The following is a 20,499-nucleotide window of genomic DNA, read 5'->3' as shown; positions in this document are numbered from 1 at the left end:
AGGAGAAGGTGGGAGAGTGGCATGGAACTAGATCTTTTAAGAGTCTTCCTAGATCTAACTGGAAAATTAGTCCAATGATAGATTTATCAATCTATCCAGTTGGGGGGGAGGAGATATAGATGGGAAGTTTTGGGCCATGCTCAGCTGCCTAAATGGAAATATCCAAAGACTGTGATACTGGCTGATTCCAAGAATAATAAATCATTTGGGATCCCACTTATATACCATTTAATATTTTACATAACCATTATTATAACAGCTACCACTTACACAGCAGTTTAAGGTTTATCGTTGTTGCTGAGTCATTTCAGTAATGTCTGACTTTCCATGACCCCATTTGGGGTTTCCTTGGCAAAGCTACTGGAGTGTTTTAGCCATTTCCTTCTCTGCTTACTTTACAGATGAGGAACTGAGACAAACATAGCTAGTAAGTGTCTGAGGCCATATTTGAACTCAGGTCCTCCTGAATCCAGAGCTACTCACTGTACTACCCAGTTGCCCCAACTTCAAGGTTTACCAAGTGTATTAAATATATTATCTTATTTGATCCTCACAACAATATTGTGAGATACATGCTATTATTATCACCATTTTACAGATGAGTAAACTGAGGCAGACCAATTGCATCTCTAAAAAGAAACTGTGAGTCATCTTTCCATTTAAGTGTACTTTCTGCTGCTCTTTTCATCTATATCAAGAACGTAAGATGTATATGATTCAGTTATTCCACTGGTAGGCCTACTTTCAGGTCCCTGGATTTGTAGCTCACATTTAAGGTACAAACAATTAACTTAATGCTTAAAGACACTCTAACAACTCTGTGATTCTTGGTACCTTTTGCACCACTATGTAGCTTTGTAAGGGAACAGTACTAACGACCACTCTGTGCTGATTCAGGAAGTGGGATTATGGGATTGGGGTGAGGGAACAAGCATTTAAACAGCACCTACTACTTGCCAGACACTGTGCTAGCTGTTTTTACAAACATTCCTTCCTTTGATCCTCATAACCCCCTGGAAAGTAAACGCTATTATTATCCCCATTTTACAATTTAGGAAACCGAGGCAGACGGCGATCAAGTGACTTGCCCAGGGTTACATAATGAGGGGATCAAGTGACTTGCCCAGGGTTACATAATGAGGAAGACTTTGAAGCCAGATTTGAACTTGGGTCTTTTTGACTCCAGGCCCAGCCACCAGCAGAGAAAAAACATAGAGGGGAAAAAAGCTGAGTTTGACCAAGAACAGAGACCTAAATGAAGCTCGAACTAGATATGGCACAATTTTGAGGGCCATGGAGATTTATTCTCGAGATATCTGAAAATGAGGATGGTATCAAAGATGTGGAAATAATCTTGGGGGGAAAAGGTGAAACTGAACAGGAAGGCATAAATGCCTAAGTGTGGGTTCAAGAAATCAAATACACAAGTATACAAGCCAGAAGAAGCACGGGTAGACAATAATTCTCATGAAAAAGACCTACAGGTTCTAGAGGAGAGGGAGTCCAACATCACAGCCAATATCATGGGCTGATAAAGCTGCCTGCATGAAAGGAAGTCTAACGTCCTCAGTGATAAAGCCAAGAATTCCAAAATGTCCTACAGGCTTCAGGACACACCCACGGAGCACTGTGTTCAGATCCTGGTGCCACATTTTAGCATGGTCACTGACAAACTAGGGTGAATAGAAGAGTATGACCAAAAGGAAACCAGGTCACACCAGAAAAAGTGGAGGCACCTATTATAGATGGACTTTTCAAGGAGTTTAGCTACAAAAGGCAGAAGAGAGATAGATAGGAAGGATCAAGTGAGGGTTTTTTCCCAGATGGGAGGAGACATGAGAATGTTTGTAGGGTACAAGGAACGAACTAGTAGACAGACATATAGTTCCTGTGTGTGTCTTGATAGGTAAATTCCCAAGTATTTTATACTATCTCTAGTTATTTACGTGGAATACCCTTTACTATCTCTTTCTGGATTTTGTTGGTAACATACAGAAATGCTAATGATCTGCATGGGTTTAAAATCCTGCTACTGTGCTAAAGTTAACTGTTTCAAATAGTTTTTTAGTTGACTCTGTTTTTCTAAGTAATCCATCATATCACCCGCAAAAAGAGACAATTTAGTTTCCCCTTTGCCTATGCTTATTCCTTCAACTTCTTTTTCTGATTAGTTTATTTCTATTTCTTAGCTAATATTTCTAATTCTATATTTAATCCTATATTGAATAGTAATGTAATAATGTGTATCTTTGCTTTACTTCTAATATCATTGGAAAAACCTCTAGCATATCCCCATTACAAATAATACTGGCTTTTGGTTTTGATAGGTAATACTTATGATTTTAAAGAAAGACCCATTTATTCCTATGCTTTCTAATGTTTTAAAGTTTGCCTTTTTAAAAAATTTTCTGGGAAGCAGTTGGAGTTAAGTGACTTGCCCAGGGCATACAGCTAGTAAATGTCAGAGGCAGAATTTGAACTCGGGTCCTCCTGACTCTAGGGCCAGTGCTCTATCTACTGCATCACCTAGCCTGGCCCTAAGTTTTTGTTGATATTTTCTCTTTCTTATATCACTACCCTATATATCCCTTTCTTTTCCCCTCCCCTTTTCCGAGTTATCCAGTATGTCAGCATTTTTTTAGAGGAAAAAAAAGTCAGCACAATTGATCAATACATTGAAAAAATACAAAAACGTGCAACACGTAACACCTGTGGACTTCTCACCTCCACAAAGAGGTAGGGAGGGGGTGTTTTCTCATATCTGTATTCAAATCCCATTTGATCTTTATAATTTTACGTTTACTTTTATTTTTGAGGGCTGTTTTTTTTTTCCATTTACATTGTTTTAGTTACTGTGTATGTTATTTAGTCCCTAAAGACTGCCCTGGGTATCCCCAAAGTCTGGGATGCTGCCTCATTGTTGTCATTACCTTTAATGAAATTATTTATGGCTTCTATATGTTCTTTTACCTATCCATTTTTTAGGATTAAGTTATTTGGTCTCCAATTAATTTATAATCTTTGCTTGAAAGATCCTTTGCTAAATATATTTTTATTGCATTATGTTCTACAAAAGACGTATTTAATAGTTCTGCCTTTTTGCATTTGTTTATGATTTTTTATGCTCTAATAATACAGTAAATTTTTGTGAAGGTAGCATGCACAACTGAGAATAGGTATAGCCCCATTCCTATTCAACATTCACAAAAAGTACATCATATTTAACACTTGTAAAATTCTATTCAGGTCTTTAATTTCTTTTTTGTTTAGATTTATCTAGCTCAGAGACAGGGTAAATCGAAGCTCCCTTACTATTATAGTCTATTTCCCTTCATTTCCCACCAGCTACATATATTATTATCTTTTCATTATTCCTCCTACCCCAGGAAATCCATCACTAGGAAATCTCATTATCCTGAAAAACTGACTCTATCTGGTACTCACATCTCATCAGTAACCTTTACCCCTCTGACTGGAAGGCAGCACCATGGGCCCCAGGGCCTCTATCTAAGAAAAGAACTTGGCTTGGTCTTCTATTTCTTACTAGCTACCCTGCTTTTGGAATTCTCCAGCATGTTCCTGTGCTGGATACCTTCCCTCTACCTCAGCTTCCTTTTGTGTGCCATCTTCTCTCCCTAAACTGTAAGCTCCTTAAGCATGGGGACTTTTAAAAAACTTGTATTTGTATCTTTAGCACAAAGCACGGTGCTGGCACTTAATAAATGTTTACTGATTAACTGACCAGTTTTCCTTGCAACTCATTTAACTGTTCCTCTAAGAATTTAGATGCTGTGCCATTTGGTGCATTGATGCTTAGAAATGGTAACAGATTATGCTCTAGCCCATTATTTTAACTGAGTGTATTTTCCTGTTTCAAGTGTTTTTTTGGTAAACAACATATTGCTGGATTCTGGTTTCTAATCCATTCTGCTACCCTCTTAAGTTTCATGGGTGAATTCATCCCATTTACTCTCACAGTTACGATTTTTAATTGTGCTTTTCTCTCCGTCCTGATCTTTTATGCTTGTCCTACTTTGTTTCCTGTCCCCTATAAATGGATGCTTAAAATATTTTATTAGTTTAGTGAAGAAACATAAGACCATTTTTTAAAAGAAAAAATCCTGTTTAAGTTTTACACACACACACACACACACACACCCTCCCCCCCTAAAAATCAAACTTTACCTCTCTTAATTCTGCCATCTCTTGCAAGGCAGCCATGAGGTGGTACACTGGTCACAAAAATTGGCAATTCACCACTCTTACTTCCTCTGCCTCCAGCCACTGTCATTCCAAGGGATTCATGTGGTTCCTTCTTTACAGTAATGTGCTTTTCTTGGCATGTAACACATTGGGAAAGATCCTACAAGGAAAAATATCCACTAACTAGTAAAAAATAAAAAGTAGAAAAATAGGCTTTTCTTGTATTTAATTGACAAAATACACTTAAATATAATTTTAGCACAGCATTTACAAAGTCATATCATCCCCCTCTCTTCCCCTTGAGGGACAGAAGGTATTTAAGGTCCAGATATATTTAAAATGTTCAGTGCTTAAAAGAGACAAGTTTTGAAAAATTATTTTGAATTCAAACACCATTTGAAATTAGCATTTCAATATAGAAAATAAGGCAGACAATGAGGATGGTACATGAAAACAAGAATCTACTAGTTTGTTTTTCTTCTTTATAATAAATTCAGTATGTTACTTTCGAAGCTGCTCTCATATGTATTTCTATGAGCTTCAGTCTGCTTTGTTCTGTGCATTTAAAAAAATGCTGAAAAACCCTCTTTCATTTTTTCTTTATTTTTTTCTATTTTATAAACAGTTGATTTAATATTAGAATTAGTTGCTTTCTGAAAGTTTTATAAAACTCACTTGTAAAACAACCTGGTCCTAACACTTTTTTCTTTAGGAGTTTCTTTATGACTTGTTCAATCTCCTTTTCTGAAACTGAGTTATTTAAATTCTCTATCTCTTTTTCTGTTAATTTTGGGTATTGTGGTAAATATTTGTACAGTTCATCTAAGTTATCAATTTTATTGGCATACAATTGGAAAAAATTATAATTTATATTTTCCTTTGTTTCATCTTTATTTCTTGTAAAATTTTTTCAATTTTAATAATTAATAATGACTTTGCATTCTAGTAAAAGATCAAATTAGCTAAACATTTATCAAATTTTATTAGTTTAAAAAAACCTTATTTTTATTAACTCAACAGTTTTTTATCCTTTCGATTTGGTTATCTCTCTCTTAATTTTCAAAATTTCTGTTTTGATGTTTAGTGCTTGGGTTTTTTTTTAATGTGCTGCTTTTCTATTTTTAAAAAGCTGCATGTCCAATTCTTTGATCTACTCCTTCACTCTTGTTTTACTAGTATTATCTGCTACTTTGATTACAATTACATAACCCTGCATAAATTATCACACTAAGCTTTGGTTGAAATATGAGAAGCTCATTTAGAGTTTCCAAATGAAGTAATTGTGGAAATTGAGTGAACCACACTGACTACATTACTATTTGATTATGGGTTTTGTCTTGTGAGAAAACTTTATTGCATTGTTTGAACCTAGCCTTGTCTGGCTGGGAAGCTGGACAACTTCTGCTTGTTGCCTGGAGAACCTTAACTAAGGACCTAGGTTATGCTGACCAAAAAAATCAAGTAAGATGCGAAGATTGATTCAAGTAGTTTTCTCACAATTATACGTCTCAAATAACCTAGAGACGTCTCATCTGAAAACTGGCCTTATACAGGTCAGTTATTGTTTCCATATTCCTTTGACTGAATACAACACTTGGAGGAAGTAGGGCGCCTCTTTTTCTGATTTCAGGAAATTGTATCTGTTCACTCTCCCCCTTCAACTTGGAAAGTCCCTCATCTTTCCTCCAATTAGAAATCAGATTACCTAATTTTTGTATCCTGGTTAATTGTTTTCTTTTAATTAATCAGTCTAATTTGATTGTTTTTAATATAAAAAAAAATCTGCCTTTACTCTGTATTCAGGGTCTTTGGACTGACTGGGGAGTCCACTGACCTGTTTATTATACCTGTTTTTGCTAGTATATCACACAGCCTGGATTGTTTTCTCAGTCATTATCCATCACACAATATAAAATCCTATTTTAAAGATCTGAAATCGTAAAGTTGACTAGCCATTTGATTCTATTTAGCTCACATTAAAAACTGCTGTCTCAGTTGTTTGATTAACCAATTGCTCATTTAGAAAGAAATAACAGGGAAGAATTATTTAAATAGATAAGGCATATAGTTTTATCTTTTCATACAGGAAAGATATAGCTTTAACCTACTCTGAAACCCCACTGTAAGAGATAACTCATTGTTCTATACCAATTCTCCTCTGTAGCCTTGAAAGCTCTTCACAATACCTAATGGCTGAGCTCATTTCACAATGCTCTCTCTCCTGCACTCGTTCCAGTGTGTGGCACTTGCTGTCCCCTGTATGGGACATTTCACCTCCCACCTAACTACCTTTGCACACCACGCATGCTTTCAATCTGCTGCTTCCTACTCACTTCCCCATTAGATCACAGAATTAGAGCCAGAAACAATCATATAGGTCACCCAGAACAAATTCCTTATTTTACAAAGGAGAAACTGAGGCCCAAAAGGTTAAATAACCTGCCCATGGTCACACAGAGAGCAAGTAGCATGGCCAGGATTTAAACAAAGGTCCCTTGCCTTCAAATCCAATGCTCTTTCCTCCACCCCCACCTCTAAAAGGTTCTAGCTTCCTCTCAGCTCACCTCACTTGCCCTTCTACACTAAGCCTTTCCTCAGCCACCAAACAGAAGCGTTCTGACCCTGCCCCTAAAACATCTATCTATCATAGTTATTCATCTGTTGCATTCCCTTGATAGAATGTAAATCCCTTCCCTAGAGCATAATTTTTTTTTGTCTTTGTATCCCCAATGCCCAATATAGTAACTTGCATGGTGGGTGCTTAATAAACGATTGTTGAATAAATACCAAAGAAATACTTCAAATGAGACCTAGTGATGGACTAATAGAGCACAGTGTAGTGCACAGAGAGCTGAACATCAGAGAGCAGTGGACAAAATTAGAAAGCACTGGGCTGGACACCCTGACACTTCAGACACTTACTAGCTGAGTGACACTGGCTAAGTCACTTCAGTTTCAGTATACTCACATGCTAACCCTCCCCATCAAAAAATAACAATAGCACCTCCCTTACTAGACTGTTGTGAGGATCAAATGAAGCAATACCATAAAAGTGAGAGATCATCTAAGGACCTTTCCAGCTCTAAATCTACAATCTTCTGACCACCATCAAAGTCACCAGTCTCATCTATCACCTGAGGACCAGCCTTGCCAAGTTATCAGAGGCAAGGAAATTGTTTTGCCACAGTAACTGTGGAGTATCCTCTACTAAAGTATAGGGAGGTACTGCAGAGGAATAAATCAAAGATCTCTGAAGAACAGGGGGAATGTAGTAAGAGTATCTTATCCAAGGCAGTGGGGAGGAGTCCAATGAAGTAATGTGTAAATCAGACTAGGTCTTTGGTAAAATTTGGGTTATAGAGAAATCCTCAGTTTGACAGGGGAAGCTATCCTAAGGAGTCAGCTAACATGGCGGTAAATATTCCAAAGACATTTAGAAAATAATAGCAAGGAAGATAAGGGGGAAAAAACACACATTACTTTTGATAAATATTCCTTAGTCAAGACAATGTTCTCTCATATTCACAAACCTCATGATGACATCGTGGATAGGATAAATATAATTATGATTTTAAAAATACCACCCAAAGCAATGAAATATAATGACTATTTGCTTCTAGACATTAATTATAACGTTACCTTTAGTGATATCATAACATGATTTGTATTTAAGAGCACTAATAACACCTTCCTGAACTTAGCACCAGGGCAAAGTGGACCTGCTGCCTTATCTATATAGTCTGGAGTACGATTTACTTTTGTACTTGAATACTTTTAAGGGGCTAAAAACACCTTTTCATTTATTTTCTCTCTTAAAAAAAATTTTTAAAGATGTCTTTTGTTGTTATACCTGTCATTTCTTCGGCCTCCTTGAGAATCCTCTCTTGTGGCAAAGAAAAATAAGTAAGCAAAACTATCCCATCCAGTGACTTCATCTTGTCATGTTCTGTCTTGGCAGTCCCCTGCCTCTGGGCCATAAGGAGGTAGGTTTCTTCAGGTTATTTGGAACCAAACTTTAGTGATTTCGTCATTTGCTTTGCTGTAGTCACTATGGAATTTTTTTAAAATTCTACTTTTTTTTTTTGCATCAGTTCACACAAATCTTTCCAAATTTGCCAAATTCTTCATGTTCATAATTTCTTATCACATATTATGATTTTTTCAACCATTCTCCAATCTATAGGCATGTATTTTGTCTCCAGCTCTTTTCTACCATGGAGAATACTACTATGGTTATATGCTCAGATTAAAAACTTTTCTTGCATAATCCAAATTGATATCTAGCTCTATCAATGTATTCATATTTAATATGCTTTCTTGGGGAACGGCTAAACAAACTGTGGTACATGAATGTAATGGAATATTACTGCTTTGTAAGAAACAAAGAATTTGGTGAAGACAGAAGTGTGGACTTCGATGCAGTGATGCAAAGTAAAGTCAGCAGAGCCAGGAAATCCCTGGAGGTGAAATCCTGGACTATAATACAAATGTTACAAAACAATAACAATCAAAACTGAATTCTCTGAAATTACAATTACCAAGCTTAGGCTCAAAGAAGGAATATGAGAAAACACCTCCCCTGTTTCTTTGTATATGTGGAAGATAATGAGTGTGAAACATTGCATAGGAAAAAAAAACTTTTTCAATGTGGATTATTTAAAATTGCTTTTAAAAAAACCCTTTTATTGTAGTAGTTCAACAGTTCTCTAGGACAGAGTAGAGGGATGGATACAGTGGAATATGTAAGGTGATGTTAAAAAAAAGGTATCAAAAACTTACTTAAAAATTAACAACCTCCACCTCTCTTCCCAAGCAACAGTTGTAAAAGTTCTTTCATTCTCTCAAAAATTCTTTTAATATGACCTTAAACTTGAGATTATGTATTTATTTTGAGCTATTTGTGCTACAGGTATGGTCTGAACCTAATTTCTGCTAAATGTTCTTGACTTTTTCCAAATAATTCTTGCTGAAAATGGGGGTCTTCTCAAAGTAATTCATATTCTTGGGTTTATCAAACAGTAGGTTATTGTTTTTAATTGCTTCTGTTTCTTATCTAATCTGTTTCACCAATCTACTTTTGTTTTTTTTAAGAAGCACCAAATAGTTTTGATGGCTACCACCTTATAACATAGTTCAAAGCCTGATAATGTTATGCTTCCATCATTTTTTACTTCTTCCCATTGTTTCCCTTGATATTCTAGAGCTTTTGTTCTTCCAAATGAATTTTATCGTTTTGACTAGCACTAAATCTATAAATTAATGTAGACAATTAAAAAATTATATTGACATGGCCCAATAATTATGAATAGCTCTTCAATTATTTAAATAGGTTTATTAATATATATTATAAAGAATGCTTTTTAGTTGTATTGATATGAATTTTATACACATTGATTAGGTTACTTCCCAAATCTTTTGTTTTCTGTAATTATTTTGAATGAAATTTCTCTTAATGCCATTTCCCCTGTTTCTCTTAGAATTGTAGAGAAATATTGATGATTTTCTGGATTAATTTTGTATCTCGCTTTTTTACCAAAGCTATCAATTACTTCAATTAGTTTCTTTGTTAGTTCTCTGAGGTTTTCTAAGTATACCACTATTTCATCTGCAAATAGGGAGCTATAAGACTATATTTTAAAGAAGTTGGGGCAGTGAGGTGGTGCAGTGAATAAAGCACGGGCCCTGGATTCAGGAGGACCTGAGTTCAAATCCGGCCTCAGACACATAACACTTACTAGCTGTGTGACCCTGGGCAAGTCACTTAACCAAAAAACAAAAGAAAACAAAAAAACCCAACAGTCACTATGGGTTAATTGAGAAGAAGGGATTTACATATCACAAAGGGCCAAAAATTCTGAGTCAAGAGGATTTTTCCACAAATAAAACCTTTTGGGGAGGTTTTAAAGATGCTATATTCCCACTACTGTGCTATACGAAACGATGAGCAGGCAGACTTCTAAAAAACCTGGAAAACACTCATATGAACTGATGTTGAATTAATTAAGCAGAACCAGGAGAACATTGTACACAATAACAGCCACAATGTGCAACTGACTAATTTTTATAAGACTCATCTCTTCTTAGCAATGCAAGGATCCAAGACAACTCCAAAGGACTCATGATGGAAAATGCTGCCCACATCCAGAAAAAGAACTATGGAAGTCTGAATGCAGATCAAAGCATATTCTATTTGCTCTCTCTTTTTTCCCCTTTTTGTTTTTCTTCTTTCTTGTGGTTTCTTCTATTGGTTCTAATTCTTCTTTACAATATGACTAATGTGAAAATGGTTCAATACGAATGCATATGTAGAGCCCATATCAAATAGCATGCCATCTTGGGGTGGCAGTAGTGGAGAGACGGGGAGAAATTTGGGACTCAAAATCTTATAGAAGTGAATGTTGAAAACTAAAAATAAATAATTTTTTTAAAAAAATGCTATATTCCCTTCTTCCTGTTGTTTGCTTTCTTATTTCAGTAATGTCAAACATCTTCTTTTCTATCATTTTGTGAGTTTTTTTTTTAAAGTCACATGAAGTTAATATTAAGACAAAACAGGTTTCAGGTAACCAAAATGTTCTGGGAGGAATGGCATAATAAAACTGAATAAAAGGAAAATTAAAAATTATCATCACACTACTAATGAGGCAGCTAGGTGGCACAATGGATATGGATTTGGAAGATATGAATTCAAATCTGGCCTCAGACATTTACTAGCTGTGCAATCCAAGGCAAATCACTTAACCTCAGTTTCTTTATCTTATCTTTAAAATGGGGACAATAATAGTACCAACCTTCCAAGGTTGTTGTGAGGAAAAAAATGAGATATATTTGTAAGGCACTTATATTCTCTTTCATTCTTCCCCCTTAGCTCTCAAAATCCTTATCTTTGTTCAACTGTCGTTTCCTGTGAAGTCTTACTTATCTCAATTGCTAATATAATTTCCTTCTTTAAATTATGTTGTATTTACTTATCTGTTTGCAAGCTGTATTTTCCTAAGGAAATGGCCAATTTTTTTGTTTTTGTTTTGAACAGAATAGTGCCCAGCATATAGCAAACATTTAATAAATAAATGCTAAACTGAATTGACAGCAAAATGGCTCCTGCAATGTGTCTTCATTATGTTAAAACCTATACCCAAGGGAGAGCTTTCTGATCACTCCTGGACGGTTTTGCAATTTCTGTTCTGTGGGACTTTGTCTTTCAGTCATTTTTCAGTCATGTCCAACTCTTCCTGACTCCATTTGGGGTTTTCCTAACAGATACTGAAGTGGCTTGTTATTTCCTTCTCAAGCTCATTTTACAGATGAGGAAACTGAGCCCAGGGGCACACAGCTAGTAAGTATGTAAGGCCAGATTTGAACTCAGGTCTTCTTAATTCCAGGCTATCCAGTGTGCACCTAGCTGCCCTTCTGTGGGATTACTTGACAGCAATGTTATAAACAATCAAATCATCCTTACACTCCCATACAAACCAATTCACCAGAGTGTTATGTATTACTTAGAAACAGGTGACCTGATTTAACTATTCAATTCAACGAAAAGAACATTAATGTCAATTATGAGGGTGCCAAGGTACTATGGACACAAAGGTGAAAACATGCCAATTTCAGCCCTGGAGGAGCTTAGATCCTAAGGGCATAAAACATCTACCCAGGTAAGCAAATCTAAGGCAATTTTGAGAGGGAAAAAGAAGCACTAACAACTGAGGCCATCAGGAAAAAAAAAACTTTCTGTAGCAGGAGATCCTTGAAATGAGCTGTGAAGGACTATAAGAAAACTCTACATTGAACATGTTCATTTATACATGTCAGTTTTAGACATTCAATAAGAACTATTCAGTAAAATATCTGGATATCTCCCTTATACACTTCTTTTTTTGAGCCAAAAAACCTCAAAAATACATGTACAGCTTCAAAGAACTCTTTAGAGGTTCAATTAACACCAACAAATGTTTATGTAAGGAGTCATTTAAATGCTTAGTTTATTAAAGTATACTTCAGTTTCAAAGAGGACTGATTAAAGTTTTCTAAATAAAGCTGTTTTTCTTCAAGAGCCTCTTATTCTCAATATACAACAAATGAAAATTAATAGTAAGTTGCTCAAGTTAGTTATAAAAGCAATTTCAATGTGATTCACATTTTTACATAGTGTTACAACTTTAAAATTACTGTAAAAATTAAATAAGAAAAAATGATTCAACATTCTAACTCAATTTCTAATGGTTGGGTAGTTGTCCTTCATTCTCAAAGAGGACCAAAATGACATCACTATGTTAGAGTCAAGCTACAGTGAGTCTGACTGTGGCTGATCAGACCAATACCAGCTCAGAATGCTCTACCACAGGTCAGGCACAAATAGTCCCTGTGAACCTTTGGGGTGGATTTTTTAAGTTTGCACATCCTTGCGTTTCTTTTGAGCTACTTCAATTCTGCTTTGCTCATAAAGGACAATACCTTTTCTGATGTGGGCATGCCATGCTGGGTGGTCCTGTGCCAATGTCTCCCATGTCACAGAATCAATTCCAGAGTTCTTAAGATAGACTGATAGGGTCCTTGTATTGCTTCTTCTGACCACCACGTGAATGCTTGCTCTGTGTGACTTCTCCATAAAATAGTCTTTTTGGCAAGTGTATGTTTTACATTTGAATGTGGCCAGTCCATCGGAATTATGCTCTCTGAAGCAGGGTTTGAATGATTGGCAGTTTAGTTTAAGAAAGGACCTCAGTGTCTGGTATCTTATCCTGCCAGGTGATCTTCAGAATCTTCTTAAGATAATTCAAATGGAGGCCATTCAGTTTCCTGGCATGGTGCTGGTATACCGTCCAGGTTTCACAGGCATACAACAATGAGGTCAGCAAAACAGCTCTGTAGACCTTCAGTTTGGTAGTCAGTCTAATATCTCTTCTCTCCCACACTTTCCTTTGTAGCCTCCCAAACACTGAGCTAACTCTGGCAATGTGTGTGTCAACCTCATTATCAACGTGTGCAACCCTGGAAAATCTGTTCACAAGATAAGTGAACTTATCCACAGCATTCAAAAATTCTTGATTTGCTGTAACGGATAGTTTCATGTATGGATGGTGTGGTGCTGGCTGATGGCGCACCTGTATTTTCTTGGTATTGTTAAGCCAAAATTAGCACAAAGGGCAGAGAACTGATCCCTACTTTGTTGCATTTGTTGCTTAAGAGGCTGCACAATCATCTGCAAACAGAAAATCACATACTCCCTCCACTTTGGTCTTGCCTTGGAGCCTTTTCAAGTTGAAGAATTTACTATCAGTGCAGTAACTGACCTTGATGCCAAGTTCGTCCTCATTGAAGGCATTTGACAACATGGCTGAAAACATCATTCTAAAAAGCATGGGAGCAAGCCCGCAGTCTTGTTTCACTCCGCTGGTGACTGGGAAAACACAAGAGCTTCATCCATGATCCAGAACCTGGGCAAGCATGCCGTCATGAGATTGATGTACAATGCTGATAAACTTCTCTGGGCAAACAAATTTTGACATAATTTCCCATAAGCCCTCGTGAATGACATTATCAAAGGGCTTGGTCAGATCTACAAACATATAGACCTCTGTTCTGCTTTTGGCATTTCTCCTGGAGTTGTCGGGCAGCAAATACTGTATCAACTGTTCCTTAGCCTTTTCTGAAGCTACATTGGCACTCAGGTAGATGACCATCTTCCATGTGAAGGACAGCCTATTAAGGAGGACTCTGGCAAGAATCTTGCCAGCAATAACTAAGAGAGATACCCCACCTCTGATTGTCACAGGACAATCTAATATATGACGTACAAATAAAAGGTCTGAGGAAATGCTACAAGTGATCCAAATCCCATTTTAAATAATTTCTCATTTTATACAACTATGGTTACTATGCTAGAAAAAATGTACAGATTTCAACTGCATAGGTAGTCTTTTCTGTCCAGTTTTGAAATAAAAAGCAGAGAACCTAAGTTCTCATAAGTAATGGATCAGATGACACAATACAAAGTCAGGTTAGGCTGCACATTAATGCTGAAGATGGTGTAAAAGTATTGCTTGACAGAAAAGCCAGGTGTTGCTGCTTAGATAAATTTTTCTGGGGATACCAAGAATATATGTGTGAAACATACATACATACAAACTATAACAGCACTGTGGAAGTTACTTAGAGCTTTAAAGTAGATTAGTAAATATCTTAATTTTAAAAAAGTAATTGAAGTTTTACTCAAAGGAGGGATCTTTAAATGGCTAATATTTCACTTCTATTTTGATGTAAGTGAATGAACACATCCATCAATTTGGCAACTAATTTCATGGTTTACTTGAGATTTAGTTTAACTAAACCATTTGAGGTAAGAGGAGATAAAGTGTGTGATAAATCCTTCTGTTTTCTGAATTTTGGAATTAAAAGCCTGGACACTGTGAGCTCTGTGAGGGCAGGGACTATCTTTTGCCTCTTTTTGTAACCACAGCACTTAGCACAATACCTGACTGACTGACTTATTACCTGTTTTTTCTGCCACAGAAACTATCTGAACCTTTGAAAGCGCTCAAAATAGTGCTGCCAAACAAACAAAAAGAGAATAGAGAATTTATTATATTCTTGAAAAAAAGGAAACAAGTTGGATATAGAGCTGATTCATAATTACATATTTTTTTTCCTGTTCTTTGCATATGGCTATGTTTGTTGGTATTTGTCAAGTTCAGACTATCACATCGGACAACACGCAAATCAGTTAGCTAGTGTTTATAATGGGCCAAGAGGTAAATACCCTTTTGAGTCATTGTCCAAATTACCAGAGAGTACTAAGCATATCTCAAACCTTCCCTTGCATCTTTTAGAAAAGACTATTTCTCAGTTAAGTTTTAATCATGAGATAATTTTAACAAAAGCATTAATAATGACCATTATCCTCTTAGGACTTTTAAAACACAAAGAAGAGCACTCACCTTATGTGAACTGGGTCGGCTGTGATACAGCTGCTGTGCCTGGTGCTGGCTGCTGTTGTGAGTTCCTGGTTCCCTGTTCGTATTATTGGTCTGTGGTTTCCCTGGTCTTGCGATTGTTAAATTCACTCTCTCACCACTAGCCTGGAGAAAACACACATTTCCAGTCAGTCATTAATGATATCTTCCAATTTAAGAATTACTTAACTAGAAATAGCCATTGTTTTCCAGTACTTTGCATCTTCCTCCAATTCTCAATCTAACTGACCACTTTTCTGTAGCCGAGGCTCATTTGAGCAACAACTTAGTGAGCCAATCAATGAGAAGGGAAAGAAGATGACTGCTGGCTGATAATTTTTTCTTAATTTATTTTAAATTTAAATACTAAAACTTAAATACACAATAAGAAAAAGAAACATCATACCAGGTGATATTTTTAAAGCCCTCTGATTGATGTGTGTATGTATGTGTGTTGATGGAATAGATGTATCTCAGAAATTTTTCTATCACTTCTGGATATATCTATTTCATCAGTTCAAGAGCTGCCCACCACTTCCAATCCCTAGTTTGTCTTACTAACACAAAGAAGTATGAGTGTCCTTCCTTCTGACTTTTCATTCTCAGGCTACCTTTTTGTGGTCCCCCCCGAAGGCTGAGTAAAGAAAAGATGCATAAAAAGGCTAAAATTCAAGGAGCAACTTCTCTGAACACTCACAACTAAAATCCTTAATGAGGTCTTCTTTCTTTAAATATTTACATGCTACAATGGCTATTTTTTTTTAAGATACAGGTCAGTTTATCAAGATGAAAAAAGGCACCAGATCAAACTTTCCAGGACATTTTTTTTTAAGTATACATGGGATCATCTAAGTGATTCCTAAAAATTTGGCAAAGTTGTATATTCCTGTGCTGTATGTGTGTATGTTTCACAAAAGGCAGTGTGGCTTCTTGGATATAGTGGCCTTAGAATCAGAAGGTGACACATACTCTCTGTGTGATCCTGAGAGAGTCATCTAACCTTACAGTGGCCCAATAAACCCACCAAGCTAAGAAGTTACAGAACAGCCACCCATCTGGATAGAAAGAATTTCCTGAGAATTCTCTATGTCAGGGGTCCTTAACTTTGTGTCATGGACCCCTCTGACAGTCTAGTGAAGCTTACGGAACTTTATCAGAATACTGTTTTTAAATACATAAAATGAAATACATAACCATTACAAAGAAAACCAATTCTACTGAAACACTGTTACTAAGTTAAAAAACAAATAAACCAAAATCTTAGACCCTAGATTAAGAACCTTTGTTCTACGCTAATGCAAACATAGGTAAAAAGCACCTTGTCTCCCATGCCCCACACCAAGCAAACTTCATAGAATGTTGGGACCCCTTTTTCAATCAATGTGTGTAACACATGTATTATACATGATTTTATAGAGCTTTTATAAAGGGAAGGAATATGTTCTGATGGAAAGCACACTGGCTTAGGATTCAGTTGACCTAGGTTCTAATTCCAACCTGAAGTCATTTATCCTTTCCTGGACTCATTTTCTTTATCTATAAAATGACAAAAATTGAGACAGAGGACTGCTAAGGTTGTTTCCTATTCAAATTCTATTGCTTCAAATATAATTTTGTCTCGAGTTAGTGCAGAAATTTATTGGTTTCTTTTTCCTTCAAAAATATTGTTAGTCATATCTCTAATTTGATACAAGTCCTTGGTTGGAAATGGAATGGTCAGTTATAATATTTTTACTATAGGAAAATATACTCTGCTTTATCAACTATGTTATGAAGTGGTTTCTAGGCAAATGTACTGAAGAGACTGACTGTATCTAAAATCTGTAGCACTAAGAAATATGCTTATTTCCAGTACTTAGTTTGGAAAATTTAAGCACTAAAGTCTCACTAAAGTTTTGTTTATGCAATAATAAACTTCACTGACTGAAATGCATAAGTTAGCTTCAACTCTGACATTTTATGATTAGGAATAACACCTCACATTTATATAACACTTACACGTTTAACATTCATTCTCTAATTTGGTTCTTGTAAGACTGTAAATATTGTATAATTCTCATTTTAAAGATGAAACTTCAGAGGGGCTGAGTGAGTTAATTAAGTTTCTAACAAATATTTCAAAATTGCAGTAGGAATAAAAAAAAAAAAGAAGCTATACTTCCAAACTGGAAAAAGAAAATGCCAATGCTTGATGTTAAAAACCCTAACATATACAGAACCTTGAGCTTTAGGATTATCAAATAGCTAAACAGTAAAGGGTCAGAACATCCCTAAACAGAATAGAAGCAAATCTTTAATCAGGTTTAAAAACACAAGGACATTTGATTGTTGGCTACTTTGGCAATTCAGAATCAGATATTTTTGGGTCTACAAAAACACTGAATTTGATTACCATAAGGATTTCAAAATGCAGGGTTCTCTAGCAAAAAAGAGCATGCCAGTTGCTGCCTGGAACTAAGAACAATTTTTACACTGTCAAACCCCGCTCTAAACAGTTTCAGTTTTACATGATTTAGGATATTATCCTGTAACATGATTTAAAAATACAAATGTAATCATATTTCACTGCAAACATGTAATCTCCTCATATATTTGTCAGTATATTGTCCACATCTTGATTTATAGCTATATAGTATGGGTAGTGTAGGGGAGGCAACCTGTGAGTTTGAAGGAAATAGCTTTTCTCAAAAAAACAAACAAACAAAAAAACCCCAACAAAACTACCTTAGAGATCAAGGAAGCAAAGCTAGAGGATTGTGTAAACAGAGATAGACTCACAGTCTGTCTTTTGCTCAACAACAGGATGAGCCTATAATAATTCTACCTGGAAGGAGGTCTCTACTATCTTAGAAGTCTCCTGCTCCATCAAGATAGTCTGATGAGATTAAATACAGAGAAAACACTGGAACAAACCTGATCTCTGCAACTCTGGAGACCCCAAGGTGAATACGTTATTCCTCAAATGGCCTGACAATCTGTTGCCATAACTCAACCTTCCAAATGAGGAAAGTGGCTGAGCAGCCTCACTTGACAGCTCCTTCTGCTGCTGGAAATGTCACCCTAAAGTTGTGTAAAACCCTACATATGTATGTTATCTGCCTTTGTTTCTTAATGCAGACATCCACTTGGCAAAATACCCATCAATTGATACTAATTAAACTTTTTATCTTCCAGCCCAGCCTCCTGATTTATTGACTTCCAGTCAAACAGACTAAGGTGGAAGGAATTCCTCTCCCAGAGGACTGTGGGACCTCTGGGTTAAGGAATTCCCCAATAGTAGGAGTATCTTCCCCAGACATTCATCTTCAAACACTGTCTATAATTGTTCTCTGAACATTCTTTTCTTCTACACATCGGTCTGCCTCCTTACACTGTATATTTTTTCCTTACTGCATTTAATCATAAAATATTTTTGTTTGTACTTCATCATACAAATCTTTCTATTTCTGGTACATCCCACATAGCACTACCAACGGCCTACATATCTTCCATTTACAACACTGAGCCTGCAAAAGCTATCCCCACTTAGTTGTTTCCTGCGGTTATTTTCATGGAACCAATTATCATCAGGTTGCCATACTCAATAATGAATCCTTCTTTAATGAATCCAGAGATGCAAAGTAATCTACTGGAACATACTAGGTGTGTAATAAATGTTTATTTAATTGAACTGACTTAGAAGCAGCACTGTACTGGTTTTTTGAGAAAACCAATTCTCACTGACTTGGGAAAATATAAGTAATTAAATAAATCACATAAGAGACAGCACAGATTAGTGACCAGAGTGCTGCTCTTAGAGTCAAGCATTCTTGGGATCAAGACCCCACCCACCACCTTCAACATATATTATTTCTGTGACCGTGGGCAATCCATTTATGCCCCTGGCAACCTTCTAAGACTAAGCTGCAGAAAAGTGCCATCATTAGTTTCTCATCAGGAGTTTCTTATACTAATGAAGTAACAGATTTGGTCAAAAACAAAACCAAAAACAAAACAACCCCCCCCCAACCCAAAACCATCAAAACCAAAACCAATAACTTAACCTTATGAAACAAAGATAGAGTGAGAATGTTGTGTACTCCAGTGAATACAGCGAGTTTGGCCACCCACAATTCCCTAACTTGTCCTCATGCTGAGATTCGACATGGCAAATGTCCAATCAAGAATTGGCCACTATCAGCTAGAAGAGCTGGGACTTGAACTCAAGTCTTCCTGACTGGAAGTTCAGCTCTCTATCTACTACATCACATTCTTTGTTTTTTATATTAACAAATTATATTTAGGTAATGTATTTATGAATAGTGTTTCCTTTCTTTTCAATTTATAATCAAGCTAGAAGAAGCATCCAGTCTATAAGCCCTTTGAGAGTAACTTTTAATGAAAAATACCATCAAGAATAAAGTCAGGTGATATAAAATAGGTAAAATAGTTTATTTGACTCTTCATTAACAAATACTGCCATTTGGGGGTAATAAAGTTCCTTCTGCATAACAAGTAAAAGCCAATATCAAATGGAATTTACCTGGATAATCTGAGCAGCAAGTTCAGGGGTGCCATGTTTCAGGTCATGTCCATTGATGGCGAGCACTCGGTCGTTGCTACTGAGTCTGCCATCCTGGGCTGCTAGTCCTCCTTCCAACAGATCAAGAATAAAAACACCTGCCTCATCCGTCCTTCGTACTAATTTAATTCCAAGCTGTTCATTAGAATCCCGCTTATGAAGGATAACGTGGAAGGTCTCTTCTCGTAAAGAATTATTATCAGAATGGCTATAGTTTCGACCACCAAAACGTCTCTCTCGGAGCACAGTAAGGTGTAGCACACTGCAAGGCTGGGAAAGAACAGCTCTAGCATAGTTATGAGACACATTGCTGATGTCAAAGTTGTTGACCTAAAAAAAAAATAAAGATTACAACCCAAACATTCATTAACATTTTAATCTAATCAGCATGAATGTTTCTATAGTATTTTCAAAAGAATTAAGTTAAAATATACTTTAAGAGTCAATTATTACAAATTTCTCAGAAGGACACTTAAGAGATTTCTTAAAAGTGGCTTACTTATAACATCAAGTTAAAACTAAGTTACTGAAGTATAAGTGAGGATGGACAAGGTATACAGAGTGGTGGCAGCCAGAACATCTTTAACTGGACTAACTACTAAAAGACCTCTGTCAATATGTTACCTAAATTGGATGAGCCACTGAGGAGGTTATATAGTTTCTAAGTAGAGTATGTCAGGTCATATGACCATAAGCTTTCCTAAAGCTCATAATAAGATTATGCATAGAAAAAAAAAGCCGCTTTTAGGGAAAAAAAAAACCCAACAACAACAAAAGCCAAAA

At 36.2% G+C, this 20,499-nt stretch overlaps 1 protein-coding gene across 1 annotated transcript in view; it reads right to left on the bottom strand.

Annotated features, from left to right (window-relative positions):
• The window catches only part of LNX2 (ligand of numb-protein X 2), a 94,957-nt gene that overhangs the window by 14,934 nt on the left and 59,524 nt on the right, over positions 1–20,499 (bottom strand). Inside the window, 3 exon segments of the mRNA XM_078147066.1 lie at positions 4,186–4,363; positions 15,141–15,281; positions 19,678–20,046. Coding sequence (XP_078003192.1) covers positions 4,186–4,363; positions 15,141–15,281; positions 19,678–20,046 — 688 coding nt within the window.

Source organism: Phascolarctos cinereus, unplaced genomic scaffold, assembly GCF_003287225.1.
Source record: "Phascolarctos cinereus isolate Bilbo 61053 unplaced genomic scaffold, phaCin_HiC Scaffold_726;HRSCAF=1367, whole genome shotgun sequence".
Lineage (NCBI taxonomy): Eukaryota > Metazoa > Chordata > Mammalia > Diprotodontia > Phascolarctidae > Phascolarctos > Phascolarctos cinereus.
The sequence above is the reverse complement of the archived record's forward strand: the minus strand, read 5'-3'. Positions and strand labels throughout refer to the sequence as shown.